At 37.6% G+C, this 19,270-nt stretch overlaps 4 protein-coding genes across 4 annotated transcripts; 1 reads left to right on the forward strand and 3 right to left on the reverse strand.

Annotated features, from left to right (window-relative positions):
* The first annotated feature begins 1,619 nt into the window (after positions 1 to 1,619).
* LOC122032884 (bHLH transcription factor RHL1-like) lies at positions 1,620 to 3,706 on the forward strand. The gene is made up of 7 exons (XM_042592200.1): positions 1,620 to 2,223; positions 2,313 to 2,405; positions 2,500 to 2,646; positions 2,812 to 2,877; positions 2,959 to 3,024; positions 3,099 to 3,167; positions 3,250 to 3,706. Exons 1-7 carry the CDS (start codon positions 1,723 to 1,725, stop codon positions 3,586 to 3,588), a joined length of 1,281 nt encoding a protein of 426 aa, XP_042448134.1. The 5' UTR covers positions 1,620 to 1,722; the 3' UTR covers positions 3,589 to 3,706.
* Positions 3,707 to 3,790: 84 nt separating this feature from the next.
* LOC122032237 (protein GrpE-like) lies at positions 3,791 to 9,634 on the reverse strand. Its single transcript, XM_042591510.1, has 3 exons — positions 9,392 to 9,634; positions 4,675 to 5,193; positions 3,791 to 4,299 (listed from the first exon to the last, which is right to left on the reverse strand). The coding sequence occupies exons 1-3, from the start codon at positions 9,632 to 9,634 to the stop codon at positions 4,081 to 4,083; spliced, it is 981 nt and encodes a 326-aa protein (XP_042447444.1). The 3' UTR covers positions 3,791 to 4,080.
* A 900-nt stretch (positions 9,635 to 10,534) lies between these two features.
* LOC122032238 lies at positions 10,535 to 10,961 on the reverse strand. The gene has a single exon (XM_042591511.1). The coding sequence runs from the start codon at positions 10,874 to 10,876 to the stop codon at positions 10,535 to 10,537; it is 342 nt and encodes a 113-aa protein (XP_042447445.1). The 5' UTR covers positions 10,877 to 10,961.
* A 599-nt stretch (positions 10,962 to 11,560) lies between these two features.
* LOC122030810 (AUGMIN subunit 8-like) lies at positions 11,561 to 17,115 on the reverse strand. Its single transcript, XM_042589856.1, has 7 exons — positions 16,848 to 17,115; positions 14,344 to 15,924; positions 13,661 to 13,780; positions 13,012 to 13,125; positions 12,825 to 12,914; positions 12,241 to 12,348; positions 11,561 to 11,979 (listed from the first exon to the last, which is right to left on the reverse strand). Exons 2-7 carry the CDS (start codon positions 15,919 to 15,921, stop codon positions 11,839 to 11,841), a joined length of 2,151 nt encoding a protein of 716 aa, XP_042445790.1. The 5' UTR covers positions 15,922 to 15,924; positions 16,848 to 17,115; the 3' UTR covers positions 11,561 to 11,838.
* Positions 17,116 to 19,270: the final 2,155 nt, after the last annotated feature.

Below are 19,270 nucleotides of genomic sequence, written 5' to 3' on the forward strand. Positions count from 1 at the left end.
ATTATTACAAGATTCATTTCAATATAAAGAATTATTATGTTTATTTTTTGTACAAAATACTAATAATAATATATATTTATTTTCACAATAATGAAATATTTGTAGTAGTATTTGTAAAATTTTAAAAGTATTTAATGATGTAACAGAACAACTTTCTATATTTATTATTTCACTGCTTAATTAATTTTAGAAAATTTTTGTAATATAGTATTAGTTTTAAATGAACATATTAATAATAATGAATATTTATTTCTTTACCTCTTAGCTATCAAAACTAAATGAGAAAAATATTTTTATTTTATTCCTAAAATTTATTTAATTGCATTTGTTTTACATCCTAAATTTAAATTAGAAGTTTTACAATAAATGTTAAGTTTATATTACGACGTTTTAATTCCAATTAAAGATTTTTCTTCCCTTTCTTCTCTTGATCCAGTTAATATTATATATAATGTTAGAATTTATTTATATGATATTTATAATCAATATTATATAAAACATGGAACACAAATTAATATTTCTGAAATACAACAAACTACTAGTAGTAATTTAAAACTTACAAAAGCACAACTTTTATTAAAAGAACGGACAAAATGTCCACAAGGATCCTCAAGTTCCACACAGGAACTTGAGAATTATTTTACGACTTCTTTTGATTTCAATGAAGCAGATAGCGAAAATTTCGATATCTTAAAGTCGTAGTCACAAAAAGCTCAAAGTTTTCCTGTTCTCTCCGTGATCGCCAAAGAAATTTTAGCTTGTTCAGTGTCAACTGTTATTGTGGAGCAGATGTTCAGTACCGGCGGAAACATATTAGATGAACGACGATCAACTTTATCTTCCGACTCATTGGAAACCCAAGCATTATTGGACGATTGTACCAGAGCGGAGAAAAAAAATCCAAGGAATGCAACTTTCAGATGACTAAGTTGAAAATTTTGATACTGAAGGAACAAATACGATAGGAACGAGAAATAGAAGTGAATGACAATGTAAAAGAATAAAAATATAAAAGAACTACATGAGCTTTGATTTCCCTAAGGGGATATGCAAGCAACTTAAATAAGTGCAAATCCTTTTTTTCAATAAATTTTTATTTATAATTTATAATTTGTAATTTGTAATTTTTAATATTTAATTTTAATTTTTTTAATATGATAATCTTGAACAATGATGAACTGTGACAAATCGTGAATCGATGATTCTGAATCATAAATCATAATTATCTTGAACGATTAAGATGATCAATTTATCCAGAACGGTCGAATCAGTGGTTCCAATATTGAGAAGAGCAATAAGTACACGGCGGGAAATATCCGAATTTAATTATAACAAGTTGAAATAATTTCTATCATAACTTGCATTAATAATACTTTTTGGATAAAAATAAAATAAGATTCTTTTTATTTAAATAAGATGCCCAATAATAAAAGAAGAATCACTTAAAAAAAAAATAAAATAAAATAAAATAAAATTTCCCCTTAGTTTTTCATATATTTCTATTTAAATGAAGTCCGGAATTTGATTCGTGTAATATTTTAGTTTATGATTGATTGCGATTAGCTTTTGGAAAGTCAGTTGAGCTTTTGATGTTTGATCTTGTATTATAAATTATGATCATGGCCGACCACTTTCGTCCCACCTCTGGCCGCGCCACCCAGAAGATTGAAGCAGAGAGCCAGCGAGACCTAACCTTGCCCCGGGAAGCTGGCGGCGGCCGCGATGCAACCGAACACCAAGGAAACGGAAGGGATGGCGCCGTCCCACGCCGCGCTCCAGCCGGAGCTCCAGAACGGCGGCGGAGCCGGAGGCGCCGAGAACGACGATTTCTTCGAGCAGACGATGTCCGGCTTCTCCTCCGCCGCCTGGCCGCTGGAGTTGGGGACCCCCAGGTCGCTTTTCGGGGCGAAGTCTTCGGAGGAGTCGCCGGACGACGAGGGATTGAACTACGCGGCGCTGTACGGCGGTTCGTCTCTTCTCGCCTCGCGGCACCGGATGCACCTCGGCGCCTCGCTGGAGGATTCGTCGATGCTTCTCCAGCTCGGTGGGCAGCTTCTGTTGCATCCTACGGCCGCGGCCTCCGGGGGCGAGCCCGGGGGCTTCCTCCGGCTGCCCCTCTCCCTCGGTAGCGGTAGCGGAGGCTCTGGGATCTCGACTTCTGCCATCTTCGGGGACAGATCCCGAGGAGAACTCGACCCGCAATTCGAATCGCCCGATCCCACCGTATGACATCCATTCCTTTCATCGTCTCTACTTGCCCTAGTAAAACCCTTCATTTTGGGCTAAAATTTCGATTTTTAATGGCCTGGAAGGAGGCTGAGGTGTTGTATGACGATGGATTCGCCGGATCGCTTCCACGGGCGGTGCAAGCGTCTCTTCATCAGCAGCTTCTCCAACATTCCCAGGTTCTCATGATCATCAATTTTGCTTCCCTAGCTATTTTAACCCAATCAAGGATCGTGTTAGGATGTTAACTACCTGGCATTTTTACTGTTTAAGAATTACGGAGCTGCTACACTGACCGGGCAGGCTCCTGCGATAACAGCGACGGCTTCAGGTACCGCCGGCGCAGGTACTGCGCCACCCAAGCCGAGGGTGAGGGCCAGGAGAGGGCAAGCGACCGATCCCCATAGCATTGCCGAAAGAGTAATTAAGCTCCATATATATATAAGAAAAACATTGCGTTGCTAATCAGATTTATACTTGTTTTCGTTGTTTTCCCACCAAATTATCTTCGATGCTCTTTGCCTATTGCTCTGTTCCAAGATTTGGCATTATGGTCACATTTTGCATCTTGTTTCTGCGCCACAGCTTCGGCGGGAGAGAATCGCAGAGCGTATGAAAGCTCTGCAGGAATTGGTGCCCAATGCTAACAAGGTTCTTTTTCATACTGGCATTTTGCGTCAATACCTTAAATGAATAATTTGTTTCTATTTTCGATTCGTCGATGCACTGCAGACGGACAAGGCATCGATGCTGGACGAGATCATCGATTACCTTAAATTTCTCCAGCTCCAAGTCAAGGCAAACTCCCCAGTGTTTAATTTAATGTAGTCTTTATCTCTGCGATAATGGCAGTAATTAAGCTTAGCGTTCAGGTCTTGAGCATGAGCAGATTGGGCGGAGCAGCCGCCGTCGCCCCGCTCGTCGCTGACATGTCTTCGGAGGCATAGATCTTCTCGATTCCTCGCATTTTTTATTTACTTTTAATTTGTTGAAATGACTCCTCTACGCGTCTGTTGATATCAGAGCGGCGGCGGAGCCGGAAGAGCAGGCGGAGCGGGAACGCTGAGGAGTAATAACGACGGCCTGACGGCGGCGGAACAGCAGGTGGCGAAGTTGCTGGAGGAGGACATGGGTTCAGCGATGCAGTACCTGCAGGGGAAAGGCCTCTGCCTCATGCCCATCTCCCTCGCCTCCGCCATCTCCTCCGCCACCTGCCGTCCTCGGCCTCCCCTCAGTCTCAACCTCCGCCACCCGGCAGCCGGCGACGCGCCTCCGTCTCCGAGCATATCGGCGCTGACAGTCCAGTCGTCCAATGCCGGCAGCGCTGACGCCGACGGCGGCAAGGATCGAGCTGTTCCTTAAGATCGACGTCCCAAGCATGCATGGAATAACAACAAAAAAAATGTTTTCTTATTTTGATGAATTTCCCTATTTGTCAACTCTATTTATGAGACTTTAACAAGGATAATTTGTTTTCTCACTGGAGTTTATCATTTTAATTGGTTTGCTTGTTCTGCAACCACACAAATCTACTGAAACATTAAAGCTGGCCGACACAAAAATCTCAACTACATGAGAGCACCTCTGAAATGAGTAAAAATTATATATAGCTAACTGTTTCAATATTTGAATCAGGCCGGATGAACTTGACAGTTCTCTTGCTTAATCGGCTGAACTAAGCAACAGTCAAAATTCCGTATTAGCTAAAGATGAGTAATGATGACTACAATACTGCAGGAGAAGGTTTCACAGAATTCACCCATCAAGTTTCCTTATGGAAAAAAATATATCATCTATATTTAGCAAAATAGACTGTATATATCAATCAGAATGAAACTGTGAACTTTCCATGGTTCAGGAATCAATATCGTCTTCGATGTTTTCAACTGCTTCACCATCTTCATCTGGTATTACAATGTCATCCCCCACTTTTTCTGGGCCTGGACCTGCAGAAACCTTCACCATGGACGGCCGCAACAGCCTCTCCCCGAGTTTGAAACCTTTACGAAATTCTTGAATTATGATGCCTTCCTCGAATTCCAATGATTCCTCTTGCATTATAGCCTCGTGAAGCTTCAAGAGGAAATCACCAACCAGTGAGCAAAGAAAAACATATGCCCAGAAGAGTTTCATATGTATTAAAGAAACCAGAAGTTTTAAAAGACCTCTAGGTGTGTTCCAAAGATGGATCTTATAATGATTAATCAAGATAAAATATCTCATTTTCTATTTCTAATCTGATATTAGAGAAATCTAGGGTAAATTATGGTAAATCCATCCCTTGTAGTTGCCAATATCAAATGGATAACAAAAAAAAAAAAATGATTCAACAGCAATGGGACCAAAGAATTTTCTCAAATTGGCAATAAAAGGTAGCTCGTTACCAGTTGAACAGCAAACCCAACATGATTGCCAAATCAACAAAACAGAAAGCAGAAAAAAGCTTACCAACGGATCAAAGGGAGACCCAACAGTTTCCACAGTTTCCACGCCAATAGACGTCAGAGCCTCAAGGAATTGCTTATAAATACTTTGATAGCTGTTGTTGATTTTCTCCTCTCCCTCAGTGTCAACCTTTATTTGAGACTTAGCTCTTTCAAAGTTGTCTAAAACAGGCAATAAGCTCTCTATCACTTCACCTTGCACATTTGTCATCAAAGAAAGTCTCTCTCTCTCTGTCCTTTTTCTAAAGTTGTCAAAATCAGCACTGATCCTAAGAACTCTGTCCCTTTCTGTTGATAATACTTGAGATAAAGATGCAATTTTAGTTGAAAGAGAGTTTTTCTCATCTTCAATTGAAAGAAGAATGGCTTCAATTTCAGCAACTCTTGATAAATCTTTATTAGCCAAAGCATCTCTATATGACTGCAGTGAGAGCAATACAGTTGAAGCAACTGTTTCTTCGGTATCAATAAGTTGGGTGTTGGTTGTTCCATCCTCCAAAGAAATTTCATCATCAGAATCTTCCTGCAACAATAGGTATCTTAGCATGAACGTGCCAGGAATCACTCCAAAATATAGGAACTCAATAAACTTGAAAATTGCACCATTAAATGACATGAAAGATAATCAAGTAGTTAAATGAACATAAAACAAGGCCATTTTCACAAAATGAAGTCTCCATTGCAGCATCATGAGTAAAGAGGGACACTTCGATCGTAGTAACAATAAATTTAGATTGATGATATCATGGTGATTATATCAGTTACTACTCCATTACAAAGGTGATTGAGGTTGTAACCAAATCATAGGTGATATTGATTGAATTTTTGGATAGGGATAAATTACTTTCATAGGATTATAATATTATAAAATTACAATAGTGTGAATCATAGGTGATATTTATTGAATTTTTGGATATAAATAAATTACTTATGTAGGGTTAAGATTATAAAATTAGTTACGATAGTGTGTATTAGCAACCTTGAAAGGACCTTGGATTATTTTGATCATATAAATGATTGATTATATCCATGTTGAGTTGAGAGGATAGTGAGAGGTTTTTGGATTGGAGGGTTAACTATGATGGCGAGTTAGTTGAGCAATTTGTAGAAGCTATGCTACTTGAGAATAGATTGCTCAAATTGAGAACCCAATTTGTGATTGATGCTTAAATTGTTTTAGATGGGAATTAGGAATGTTGTGGTAACTTCGAGGTTTGAGGTGACCTATACATTATAGGTGTCATATTAGTAGACATGGTGATTGCAAATAGTATGTTTATGTTTTCGTGGAAGTAGAACTCAACATACTAGAACATATAAAGAACTCAATTTATTTTGTTGTCTATTCGCTTTGGTTGTTCTACTGCCTTGATATTCTTTTACCTTCTTTGTTTATATTATTGTTCTTCTTTTTTTATATTATTGCTAATTTTCAATGGTTTGCATACATGTGATATGATGTGTGTTTGTGCAACTAGAGTGGTACCATACAATAAATTATATAGTGCTAGACCATAATTCGTATAGCTATTCACTATAGGATTATTTTTTTTTATGAATAAGGCCTTTCTCGGTTATTGAATCTATTACTCCAATAGCCTATATGATGATTCAAGACCACTTTAACAGCTATCTGGTTCTCATCACCTTGATCATATATTACCTATGTCGAGGAATATGAGTGCTAGATGTAGCATGATCAAGCTACCTTTGGTGGTCATACGCATTTTGAAATGCACATGACCACTCTCATGTGTGAAAGCGCAGGGACTCACACAGAGAATGCATCCAATCATACTCGTTGATTAGTGATTAACAGTGAAGCGGGCATTACCTTGATAATGGTACAAATTCTTTAGTAGATACTTAACTGAAGTATTACATTGACATTTTTATGCTATATGCTTTTATGCCATATTATGTTGCAATTAATGTATCACATTCATGGCACACGGTCACTATTAATTTACAATGCATTCTTGATGAACCTTTGCTATTGCTGAACCTCATTTTATCTTATATCATATTGCTCCTTTATGTCCACTTTCTACATTTGAAGGGGAGCCTTGGCGCAACGGTGAAGTTGTTGCTTTATGACCAAAAGGTCATGGGTTCGAATCCTGAAAACAACCTCTTGCAAAAAACAGTGTAAGGCTGCGTACAATGGATCCTTCCCCGGGACCCTGCATAGAGGGAGCTTCATGCACCGGTCTGCCCTTTCATGTCTACTTTCTACATTTGTGTTTATTTTTGCCTATCTCATCTCCAATTTCAAGTTGTCAATTGAGTTGGTGTTTATTTTTGCTTATCTCATCTCCAATTTCAAGTTGTCAATTGAGTTGGTGTTTATTTTTGCCTATCTCATCTCCAATTTCAAGTTGTCAATTGAGTTGGTTCCACTAGGATTACTTGGGCAATTGTTGCTTCTTGATTGTGATATATATCTAGCTATAACATCACTCTAGGTTATGCGCGCTAAAGGAAGTCTATCGTGTGGCAGATTGACCTCGAACAGGACATAATGTATATCTATTAGAGTTAGAAAGACGACGAAAAAGATGCTAAATAAAATTTAAATTTTCTCCCCTAAGAAAATATGATTCTTAGAAACTCCAAGCCACTGTCTTAGATGTGAAAAAAATGTATCTCTTACCAAATTGCAATGAAGGCCTAAATTGCAGCCTTAGAATAAGCCACATGCTAAACCCTGTAATATCTTTGTTATATACTCTATTTTTTGTTATTTCTGTATTTGTCACCTCTTTCCCTCCCTTCAACTACCTCATTGTTTCCCCTTGCTTTATTTTGCTACATAATATCTCATACAGACACTTTCCAATAGTTTGTATGAACTCATCCCAATCCAGCAAGTCTAAATTCCTTACTGCTGAAGCTAGGAGGCTTCACGCCCATGGGTCTCACATTGACAGGTGCAATGTCCATTTGATAAAATTGGTTCATTTACTAATAGCTCATCTTTTGAGAAAAGTGGTTAGTCAATCAAGTCTAACATAGTAGCAAAGTAGGAGATATGAGGTTTGATCCTAAGGGGGGAGGGGGCACGTTGAAGTAAGGAGGCTCCTACATAAACAAGTGGGGTGACCTATCTATTAGATAAAATTGGTTCCTTTCCTAACAAATCAAGCCTTTGTACAAGTAGTTAGGCAATCAACTTTAACATTTTATAATTTTGATTATCATAGAAAGGACGCAAAGAGGTTCAAGCCAAAGACATGATTTAATTGAATAACCACTTCGAAGAATAACAACTAAAATTTGTTGTCTGAATTATTTGGTATTAGATAGATGGATCACTTCTTGCCATTGAATATCCCAAGGCTTTTAATGTTTGGTGAAAAGCTTGTTCACATATTTCTGGTTTAGCATCTCCTTATATTCATGCCCCATGAACCTTGAATGGTACCAAGTCGCAAGACAATGAAAGCCGAAGACACATTTTATACAGCAACAGCCAAGCACATGATGGGAAAGTAAACAAAGTCAATGGATGGCATGACAACTTGAAATAAACAGCTCTCTTAGACCAATACCATGTTAACATATGATCTAGCGATCACCTACACAAAGTTTAATCTATTATGAAGAGCCCAATTTACAGAAGGTTTAATGAATTTAAACAAAGATAAACCTATGTTTGCATTTTCCACTCTTGATGACCAAGGAGTTTTCAATACATTTGACACCTCAAAGAATTGCTGATTCATTTCCTCCTCCTACATGAGTATGTAAGCAAGAAGACCTAAAAAGTTAAAACCTTGCTAGTTATAATAAAAGGTATAAAACCCTACATAGTGACTCAATGCTTTTGCATCATTAAAGTGAATACGACAAGATTCCTCATGAAGGAAACCTTCAGTCCCTATCTACATGACCTCCAAATCTTTGACCTTAAATAGAATTTGAATCTAGGTAGGCAAAACATTATAGAAGGAACTAGAACAGCCCTTAACCACAAGTTATGGCATCATGAGTATCAATCTCTTATCAGATTAGTGTGGTTCTTGCTTTGATCAGCTTAGCAAATTAGTAAGACCATTGTTGTCCTTTTTCCTGTATTGCAATTAAACTTTAGTAGTTAAAAAACTTCAATATATCTAATCTAATCTTAACTTAGTATGCTTCCAAAACAACATTTGAAAGGATGTTACAAGATTCATCTATAAAATAACTGGTTACTGATCACAATTATATTGACTTATTCAAATTTCACTAGAAACAATTTGGAATTAAAAAATCAATCAAGTTAAAAAAAAAACAAAAAACAGAACCTATCGAGATTCTTTCTGCTAGCGCCATTGGTTGTGAATCATGTAGTGAGTCATCGAACATAATTCAAAGACATAAGAAAGACATGCCTACTGATGATTATAGAGGATATCAGATAAAGACTGAAGGTACTGAAAAAACTGAGATTCTCATGCCGTCCATTTTCTTCATATCCTGACAAATTATACCATCTTGAAGATATGCACCACGTGTATATATATCCATTTTAGAGAAGGAAAAAAACACTCAGGCAAATCAACTAGTCTACAGAGTTCAAAATTTTAACATAATCAATATTGAAGAATAGATATTCTGCCTAACTAGCTGATGGGAAAGATGCTCACTTGTTCGCAACTCCCTTAAAACAACAAATTTGACAACAAGATCTCCAGATTCCAATTAAAATAATTGGAGAAAAAGGGAAAAGACAATACCTTTTCCACAACTTCAGCCACCTGTTCGGTTCTCGCCGTGTCCCCATATGCGGTGAAGGGGCGAAACCGTTGGAAGCGGAGAGGATGGTCGGCGAGAGGGGATCGCTGTAGCCTCAACGCACACGAAGCCCTCTGGGTAGACAAGAAGGACAGAAGACTCCTCGGGGCCTTGGGGTGAGTGGAGCGAGGACCCGCCACCGGCGAAGAATGGAACACCAACGGCGTTCTAAGCACGGCAGCCATTTGGGAGAGAGCAGCGCTACCTATCCGGAGAGATTTTGCGGAATGTTCTGGAGAAGTCCCACTACTTATTCGAAGGGATCGAACCGGTTCAACAATTCGAAAATAACAAGGGGCAAACTAAAATAAAGTCCTTTTGCCATTTTAATAAAAAATTATCAAGGGGCGGCTCATAGACTTTTTCGCATATTAGCATATTTTCTTCTATCCATTAAAAAATAAAAAAATAAAAACAAATTCACATTAGGCGCGGACTCATCCGCACGGACTCATCCGCACGGACTCGTCGTAACATGAATGATATATATATAATAACATTTAGATGTATGCATTCTTTATAAAACAATTATTTGAAAAATCATCACCAACTTATTTCTTTATTTTTATTAATCCAGATATTTAGTTTCTGTAGAAAATTTCCACCAGCACAGAAAGCATTCTTAAATTTATCATCCTACTGAAAAAAATTCACAGTTTGAATTCCAAAGTTAAATATCTGATTAACCGTTTGAATTCCAGGATGCATTTCGCTTGAAAATCGATCCATAGGGACACCATACAGTAATATCATTCTTCTTCAAATGTTAATCGAACCCTTTTCTCTACAATTTTGAATCCCCCCAAATCCCATTAGAGAAAAACTTGGATTACGTGAGCACAGATTAATCAGATGCCAGCATTAGGCATCCATAAATTGTATTGTTAAATATTTTGTAAGAAGGTGAATGAATGGATCCTATGCAACCACAAAAACACGACAATCAATCGAGAAAGGAATCAAATGGCAATCAATGATGGCATCGGATTAAAATCGAGAAAGGAAGCAAATTTACCAGATCGTCGACAACACAAAGGGTAGATCCTCGATTTAAAAGAGTTCAGGTCTGTTGGTTCTGTGTGGTTCTATACCAAAGAATCATCGCCAATCATCTCGACCTCCCGGCGAGATGACGACCGTAACCTCCCGAAGACGGCGAGAAGCATAGCAGCCAGGAGCACGCCGAGGACATCGGCGGCGGCGTCCTTGGCGGAGGCTCCGGCCGATCTCCAGATCCCAATTTCGTCCGCGACCTCCTTAGCGGTCCCCGCAGCGAGAGCCACGAGGGAGCCGAGGGCGGCGCTTCGCCGTCGGACGAAGGCGTGGCGGCTGCGTCCGGAGAGGTTGGCAACGAGAAGGGTGATGACGAAGCAGGCTAGTAGATGCTCGAGTTTGTCCGCGGCCAACCACTCGTCGCCGCCCTCCATCGCCGCGGCACCGTGGTTTCTCCTTGGGGTCGGGATCCCTTTCCTCTCTTCCTCTCGAAGCGGCCGTTTCGAGTCGCATCGGACCCGCTCCGGTTTATTTAGCACGTCATTCCGTTCGCGATTTTACGTGTAACTTATCAGAGTTTTACTACTTATTTAAAAAAATTACAGCAATTGACCAATGACGCCATTACAATTACGAAATTCTCCAAAATCACGCTTAATTTTTAAATTTTTAAAGGACGCATATCAACAGCCGATCAAATTATGTTATTAATTTTTAAAATACAGTATTATCTTTTACTATTATAATATTATATTTCAAAAATCAGCTCCATTTTGGTTAAAAGATTTTTAAAATAACAAAGGTAGAAATCAGAAAGTTATGATTCCACAACTTTTTAAATACCTCCTTTCGTCAATTTCGAAAATTACTAAAAACATGGACGTTTAAACATTGTACAAATTGGCACATAAATTAAGAAAATTGTCACTCGAAGCCATGTTTTATTTTATAAGCCTCATCTGAAATTAAAATTTTATGTATAGATTGTGTTTCACATTTATAGATTGTCAATTGATGATTCTTCGAATTATAATCTTGTAAGAACTCACAGGAAAGCTACATAGAAGATTAAAACAGGTGCAGTACAATCTCGTAACAACTCAAAAAGGTTGGTATTAATCACAGATCAAGGACACGAACAGAGACTAATGTCCCAGCATATCTAATGAGCCATAAAAACAAGTTGTTAGTATTATATGCACAAGGATCGTGATGTTTACAAGACTTGTGCAACCCTTGGTCCGTACTATCCTACTTTTTTACTTTTGTCAAAGTGACAAATTACATTGAAAAAGAATATGGCTTGCCCTTAGAAAGAGGGGGGAAGAAGAAATAAATAAATAAATAAAGAAGAAAGAAATTGATAGAAAATTGGAAACAGGCCTAAAACGTAATGTTATAATCCCAAAGTTGTCGTCCACATGGAGAATGAGCTCACATCATCTGACGAATTTGGAATTGCTGTTGTTGCCTCATGTAATTGACTGGAATCTTGTCTAAGTTGTATCAAATGTGCTCTTAGGCTGGAAGACTCCATCTGTACCATGAAATATAGATAAGTGGAGAATAAAATTGCAATAAGTTGGACGTTGAAAGAAATGAAGGATTAAATTATTTTAGATTTTTTTCCCCCCGCCATCTGAAAATGAGCGGCAAATAACTCAGTATGGGCTGAGTCTGAGCTCAGACTGTATATACAAAAATGTCTATATCTGAAGTATACCGTCAAGTTTTATGCAGATGCAAGAGAAAAGGATTTTGCTAATGTGCTTATAGCATAACCATTTATCCAACCGACCTGCATTGCTGCTATTAAACCTAGTAAATCTCTGCACTGCTCGAGGAAAATTTTGTCCGCTGCTACAATAGCTGAAAGCTTAGAAATTAGAGTCTTTGTGCCCTCGACCTGATAACCATATCCAAATCTTCAGTTCATCTTCAAATTAAAAAAGAGAAAAGGGAAAAAAAAACTTGTATCCACATTCATAACTTTTCACGGGATATTTAAAAGATGCAAAAAAAAAACACGAACTAGAATCCAATCAACATGTTGGGATATATTATCTATTGCAGAATTAACCCATACGAACTGTTTATAAAAAGTTCCTAGAAGTTTATGCACAGGTGGCATATTCAACTTTGAGAGTACGAACTAGCTCAGTTGGTAAGGATCTTAGAGGAAGTTGTTGCCAAGGTCTTGTGTTGGAAACCCACCTTCACCTCAATATGAGCGCTTAAGAACTCTCATAGCTATCTTTTACAAAAAAAAAAAAATTAAGTACAATTCTAAAATATCAATAAAAGCATGATTAGATATCTTCAGAATCCTCACTGGTCAAATTAAGAAGAAACAAATAAAGTGAAAATTAGTCAACAAGTCACCTTAGGTAGCAAGTAACAAATGGAGGAGGCCATTGCTTGCATAATATCAACTGCTGAAGTAATAGCTTTCTTCACATCAAGTATATTTGCCTGAAACATAGAAAATCAAAAGAAAACTGAAAAATTTATTTTAATGAAATTACACAAAAAAAATTAAATGGGTAGTGATTCATTGCTATGCAAATACCCTTGCTCCTGTAACAGGAAGGCGTGATGTACCAGCTTTCACAGACGCAATTGTCCCGCATAAAGAACTCGCATGTTCTCTCTCCAAGGTCACATAATGCTCAAGGTATGCAATCTACAAAACAGTTCAAAAAAATCATCAATGAAGCAATAAAATAGTGCAAGTAATAACATTTCATTGGATGTACAATTTCTGATTTAGTAGCATTGACAAAATATCATCATTTGGATTCAAGCTAAAACAGGGTCAGTAATCGGAAGTCCCCGTGTCCATGCATAAGATACCTATCATTTAGTTCCATGCATGTTCTTCTACTTTTACTTAAAAAAAAAAAAAAACAGTGCAAATTCTGATTCAGCGGCATTGACAAAATATTAATATTTGGATTCAAGTTAAAACAGTGTCAGCAATCAAAAGTCCAGCTGTCCATGTATGAGATACGTTATAATTTATTTCCATGTATATGCCTTTACTCGACAAAAAAAAATAGATGAAAGTTCAACATTCTTCAAGATCTTATTGTCCAAAAGGCACTTTAAATCTTATGCAAGAATGATAAAAGAAGTGAGGAAAAATGTAAATAGAGGAACGTATATACATGAGACATCATTAGTGGATCAGTGATAGGAACTAAATGAATCACATCTACCTGTTCTTTCAAAATCGCACCCAATTTCATCTTCAGTTGCAGATGCTGGACATGGGTCCTTCTTATAGCAACTGAATCACGCAACTCTGAGATACTATCCCATACACTAAGAAGATCATTCTGCATCACAATCAAAAGTAAAATAAAATCATGTTTCCAAAGTTAATTGCATCCAATTAAAATAACTTCCATTTCTGTAAAAATATATAATAAAAGAATAAAATGGCCAGGTTTTGGAAAAATCTCCATTGAATCAAATTACGATATATAGCACAAGTAGTACGTACTCTATGATTATCACCACAGAACTATGAAGCAGAAAATTTACTAAGAAATTGCATTCAAGTGGAGTGTGAGAATATCAGAGATGATGCTACCTATGTTGAGGACCAAGAGATTCAAATAAACGAAACAGCAGTTCTGCATTAAATGTCTAATAGTATTTATACAAAATCCCATAAAACGTGGAATATATCAGAAATAAGATTAGTACATATATCATGCATCATTTAGTACGTGGAAAAACCAATTAAGTTATATTTCAAGAACGACAAAATTTGCTGGGATTACTGTCAAAAGGAAAAAAAAAAAAAGTATCATAGACATCGCCAACACAACCTACACTTTCTTCCAAGTAATGTTCATGCAATTAAGTAACTACACTGTCAGCAGAAAACTACTACCTCTGCACTGATTTTTTGAACTGACAGAGCCTTTTCTGCCTCGGCATTGACAAAATGCCATTGTATGCTTGAATTATACAGCAGCTTTAGTTGATGAGCATCTTCTAGATGTTTTGCATTCTTCTCTCTCTGTGAATCGACGCTATAGGTAAGGACAGAAGATATGCCACCAGCTCTATTAGTCACATTGTCAGACGGCGAGAATGGAGTTGATGGTCGTATCCTGGATGGACTGGTCATTCCCCTAACGGTAGACGATGCTGGAAAAAATGAGGATATGTTGCCTGATCTACTGGTTGCATTACCACATGGAGAAAATGGAGTTGATGGTCGCGTCCTTGATGGACTGGTCAGACCCTTAGTGCTAGAAGATGCCGACAAAGATATTGCCCTACCAATTGAAGTACCAGCTTGTGAGATTGGAGTTAATGGTCGCATTCTATGTGGACTGGAAATGCCCCTAGTGGTAGATGAGGCTCTATTAGTCACATCATCGGATGGTGAGATTGGAGTTGAGGGTCGGGTCCTGGATGGACTAGTCATGCCCCTGGTGGTCGATGATGTCGACAAAACCTTACTGGGGGATGTAGGGCAATTTAAAACTGGGATGGGTGATGACCGAGTTCTAATTGGCCTTGGTACATAGGCTGATCTCTCGATAAGTGTTGAAGAAAAATGTCTAGGTGATTTGACATCCTGCTTTACTTTTCCACCTTTAGTATCGAATAGTTCCTCAGATACCTCATTTGAGGAAGGCTGAGGAGCTGTTGTTTCACTCTCAGAAGAAGGCTCAGATTTCTTTGGTGAAGCAACACGCAATGCAGCTACCAAGGAAAGAGACCTGTTAACTTTGTCATTTGGATCCGCAATCATAGAAAAGACATTTGTAGACAACCTGCCACCATGCATAGCAGGCCACCGGTGATGATCAATGACCCTTGCATTTGAGTTTTCAAGTGGTTTTGACTCCATTGGCTGGATGGATGTGCTCCTTCCTCTCAGAGGAGTCAACTTTCTCTCGGCCACTACACTTGGCATTGTTGAGGAATTTGCAACAAACTTTTCACTTTTGCTTACAGAAACTGCAGGAGGCTCTGATTGGAAAGATGATACATTCCTCGTCGAAGGCCACAAACCCTCTGACACCTTGTTGTTAAGTATTTTTCGTGCAGTAGTATGAGCACCTGTGGCCATATCATGGATTGAAGTTGTAGGCCTCGAGGATGGTGAAGAAGGCGTGGAACGATTGGATGGAGATGAGGGTGCCGAAAACCTTGATGTAGGGGTCACCGGTCTCCTCCTTTCAGCAGATTGGGCCCTCTTAGTCTGCGATGCTTCAGATGCAAGGGAAGTGTAAACGGCATTTGGAGAGGGGAATCGTTTTGGTGAACTAGGCCTAGAGATTGGAGCAGAGGAAATCCCATCCTTGTATCTAGAGGCAACTTCCCGAACCTTGCGAGTAGCAGCGATTGCATTGTTCTTCTCAGAAGGAACCAACGGCAGCCTAAGATTATCTTGTGTCTGATAAATCTTCTGCAGCGGCATAGCCTTGGGGGGCTTCACTTTTCTTGTATCCATTCACTGACCTCGTTAGATGATGCCACGTTGATGAGTTCATAATAAAAAATAATCTATTTAAACAATATGACAATATTTCATACATCCAAGAAAATTTTCACTACCAAAAAATTGCAATTAAAAAGGAGAAAAGAAACAGAAATATTTCTGTTACAGCAGGATGATAAGAAGAAAATCTGAAGAAGCATAGTGGAACATAAGAATTCACTTTAATTAAAGAATGGAAAGGGTATGATAGTTTCTGGACCAACTTCGTCTTAAGAACTTCATGACATTGAAAATTAGAGAAAAGGTACTCGAAATTGTTAAAGAACAGATGGTGAGTATTCAAACACAATAAAGAGAACAAAGCGGGTACAAGAAATAATGAAGATTCCAGCAACAGACGTGGGAAAACGCACAGAAAATTCGCCGAACAATGAATGATCATGTGTCATTGTGGGCATTTTTTTAATACATGCACTAAAATTTAATATTCGCGTATGTTTCTTGTTTTGTCGGGTTTCATCGCAGATCAAAACATTTGGAGGATGGTAAATAGTAGGAAAGAGGTAATAAACGGTAAGAGAAAACTGGAAACATATGGAAGAACCACAAGACCAAATCGAAATCAAAAGTTTACATCTGCAATTAAATCATCCTTTTTTCATCGACCAAATTAGATCCTACATGCATATGACAAATCAACATCGACAAGGTCGTAAACGAAGAACAATTCAACTTCTACCTAGAAAAACCAAGAAATCAACAATTAAAATATACAAAATCAACACGCATTGACTACGCCAAGAAAATGCCATGGAAGAACTATACCGGAACGGGGGGAAAAAAAAGAGGAAAACATTCAGAAATGTGAGTGCGATAAAACTTCTCCGACGTGCATAACAGAAGGGTTTTGACTTTCGAGCAAAAATCAATCAACCAACCTGTGAAGCATGAGGTGGAATCGCATAAAGGTCCCGCGTTCCAGACTCTAACCCTAATCGCCGCCGGACGACGCCCTCCGACGGGATCCCTCGAATTCAATAGCGGAAACCGAAACCGGACGATGATTATCAACGAAGAATCACACAAGCCCCGTGAGAATAAGATGAGAAGACCGATTTCGTCGTCCTCCGTCGTCGCGGAACGGCTAACGGGGAAGAAGACGAACCAGAGGAGAAACGACAGGAGAGACCTTTCGGTTACGAGAGGGAGAGCGCGACTTCCTCTATCTCTTCGATATTTATATGCATTAAAATATTAACCCGATAATAATTTAATGTGTTGCCACATTATCGGGTTGAAGCAGCTGTCATCGTCGAGGCACTCACGGGTCGAACTCAAAAAACGATCAAAATCCGACTACATCCTGATTTTCATCGTCGGTCCCAGCGTTCTGGAGCTAAAATTCTGGGGCCACGATTTGGTGCCTTTTGTCATGGCAATAATGGTCGCATGTGAGTCGAACGGCGTCACAGGCAGCGGTTAAGGTCAGTTCGAGGGCAGGCGCTAAAAGATAATTATATTCGTCTTAATCACAGTTAATTTTTAGATTACATACAAAATTAATTTATAACTGACTGTAAAGTTAACTAGGAGTGAGACTAGCGTCATCCAAAACATGACATAGGTTGATGCTCATTGCTCATAAAAAACCCTGCCACTAAAGGCACCCATATTGATATTAATGTATGGATATTATAATCTTCAAATATTACAATCAAGAGGGACGCGTATATTATAATATTGATAGTGTTTAATTTTTTTTGGACGTAGTAATGAGCAAATGTATTTATTTATTTAATTAATATAAAATAAAAATAAAGATGAATGAGTAAACAATGTGATTGTTAATGTTAAAATAATTCTAAGTATGTGTTAATAAAAAGAAAATGTTAATATAATGAATATGTAACATGTGAATCTTATAACAATTAAACCAATACAAAAATGTCTTAATTAAGTAATGAGCAAATTACAAAGTTAAATTATTATCAATGTTGTTAGATTAGCAAATAATTAACCAGGTAACATTAAATCTCAGATGATCGGTCTGGTAAAATATTAGCTATTAGATTACCAAATGAGGGCATGAAAGGAGGAGATAGGTGTAGTGGATAGCAACCACTTGGTCACCTTCCCCTACTTGCTGGCCAATTAATTTAACTATTAATTGGTACAAAGGAGCACGGATGCAAGTGTTGTGGGCCAAGCTTGAGGCTACCTAACATATTCTCCCTAACTATAAAAGGTAGGAACAAGGGCCGACTTCTGGCTTTACAATTGATTGTGGGGTTTGGATTGTTATTATCACAAAGCTAATTATAGCATCTTTTAACTCTTGACGACTAACTTAGCTAGCCAACTTTTTTTTCTAGCACTCCTCTAACTTTATGGCTAATTAACTTGTAGAAGGACCATTTTAGCGAGCATGTAGTAGCAAATGCTTCTAAAACGTTCTTAGAATTTTACATTAATCTAATGGAATTGACTTGGTTCAATTTGGCTAGAAAACAAAATAAACCTGTTGAGCTAGCATGGACGTGGATGCCACAATCTTATTTCCTTTCCAAACGTAGACTTAATTTGTTATAGAATTTGTAATTGTATAATTGTCAAACTATGGCTCCATGTAATTTTATATATCATATAGTTTAAAGTTTACAACTTTGACGGTTGATGGAGAAAATTTTGTTGGCAGGCCTAACAAAGTGGGCCGTAGTAAGACACTTTTGGACTACACAAATTAATTCTCTTTGATATTATGGTTAATAATGGTTAAGGATAACGAAGGAAGTCGATTGTAAGAGCATCTACATCAGTTAACCTATCCAAATATTTTACCTTAAATTTTAGATAGGATAACTAAAAATCTTCTACATCAGTTACCCTATCCATTCCCTAAATTTAGATTTAATGAATAGTAATTATCTAAATTTAGGGAATGAAACCTCTACCCTAAAAATAAAATAATATTTCTTTTTAATCTCTCTCCTTCCACTCAATCTCTCTCCTTCCACTCATTCCATAAATATAATAATAAAAAATAGATGAAAGAGAAGAAAATAATAAAAAAATTAGGATTATAGAAATTTTAAGGTATTTGATGTAGTGTGTAATGAAAAGTGATTATCTAAATTTAATAAAGTGAGTCATTTCCATAAATTTTAGATATAGTAATAGAGAACCTGATGTGGATGCTCTAATAATATGTGTTTTAAAAAAAAGGTGGAAACAAAACATTTTAAAAAAAAAAACAACTATTTTTTAATAATGAATATTTGTAATAGTTTAAAGAAAAGTAGAAAAAATAAAAACGGTTAGGACCTTACGGGCTGGAGAAGTAAATAGCTACGATCGTTTCTTG

Source organism: Zingiber officinale, chromosome 11A, assembly GCF_018446385.1.
Source record: "Zingiber officinale cultivar Zhangliang chromosome 11A, Zo_v1.1, whole genome shotgun sequence".
Classification (NCBI taxonomy): Eukaryota; Viridiplantae; Streptophyta; class Magnoliopsida; order Zingiberales; family Zingiberaceae; genus Zingiber; species Zingiber officinale.

What these genes read in the sequence shown, in the direction of transcription:
- LOC122030810 (XM_042589856.1), bottom strand. Translation starts at nt 15,921, where the DNA reads ATGGATACAAGAAAAGTGAAGCCCCCCAAGGCTATGCCGCTGCAGAAG. An exon ending in TTCAAAAAATCAGTGCAGAG is followed by an intron (nt 13,781 to 14,343) that starts GTAGTAGTTTTC and finishes ATTGTGATGCAG; the next exon opens with AATGATCTTCTTAGTGTATG. An exon ending in GTGCGATTTTGAAAGAACAG is followed by an intron (nt 13,126 to 13,660) that starts GTAGATGTGATT and finishes ACTGTTTTGTAG; the next exon opens with ATTGCATACCTTGAGCATTA.
- LOC122032884 (XM_042592200.1), top strand. Translation starts at nt 1,723, where the DNA reads ATGCAACCGAACACCAAGGAAACGGAAGGGATGGCGCCGTCCCACGCC. An exon ending in AGCTTCTCCAACATTCCCAG is followed by an intron (nt 2,406 to 2,499) that starts GTTCTCATGATC and finishes TTACTGTTTAAG; the next exon opens with AATTACGGAGCTGCTACACT. An exon ending in TTCTCCAGCTCCAAGTCAAG is followed by an intron (nt 3,025 to 3,098) that starts GCAAACTCCCCA and finishes CTTAGCGTTCAG; the next exon opens with GTCTTGAGCATGAGCAGATT.
- LOC122032238 (XM_042591511.1), bottom strand. Translation starts at nt 10,876, where the DNA reads ATGGAGGGCGGCGACGAGTGGTTGGCCGCGGACAAACTCGAGCATCTA.
- LOC122032237 (XM_042591510.1), bottom strand. Translation starts at nt 9,634, where the DNA reads ATGGCTGCCGTGCTTAGAACGCCGTTGGTGTTCCATTCTTCGCCGGTG. An exon ending in TGGCTGAAGTTGTGGAAAAG is followed by an intron (nt 5,194 to 9,391) that starts GTATTGTCTTTT and finishes CTATTGTTGCAG; the next exon opens with GAAGATTCTGATGATGAAAT. An exon ending in GGTCTCCCTTTGATCCGTTG is followed by an intron (nt 4,300 to 4,674) that starts GTAAGCTTTTTT and finishes TTCCTCTTGAAG; the next exon opens with CTTCACGAGGCTATAATGCA.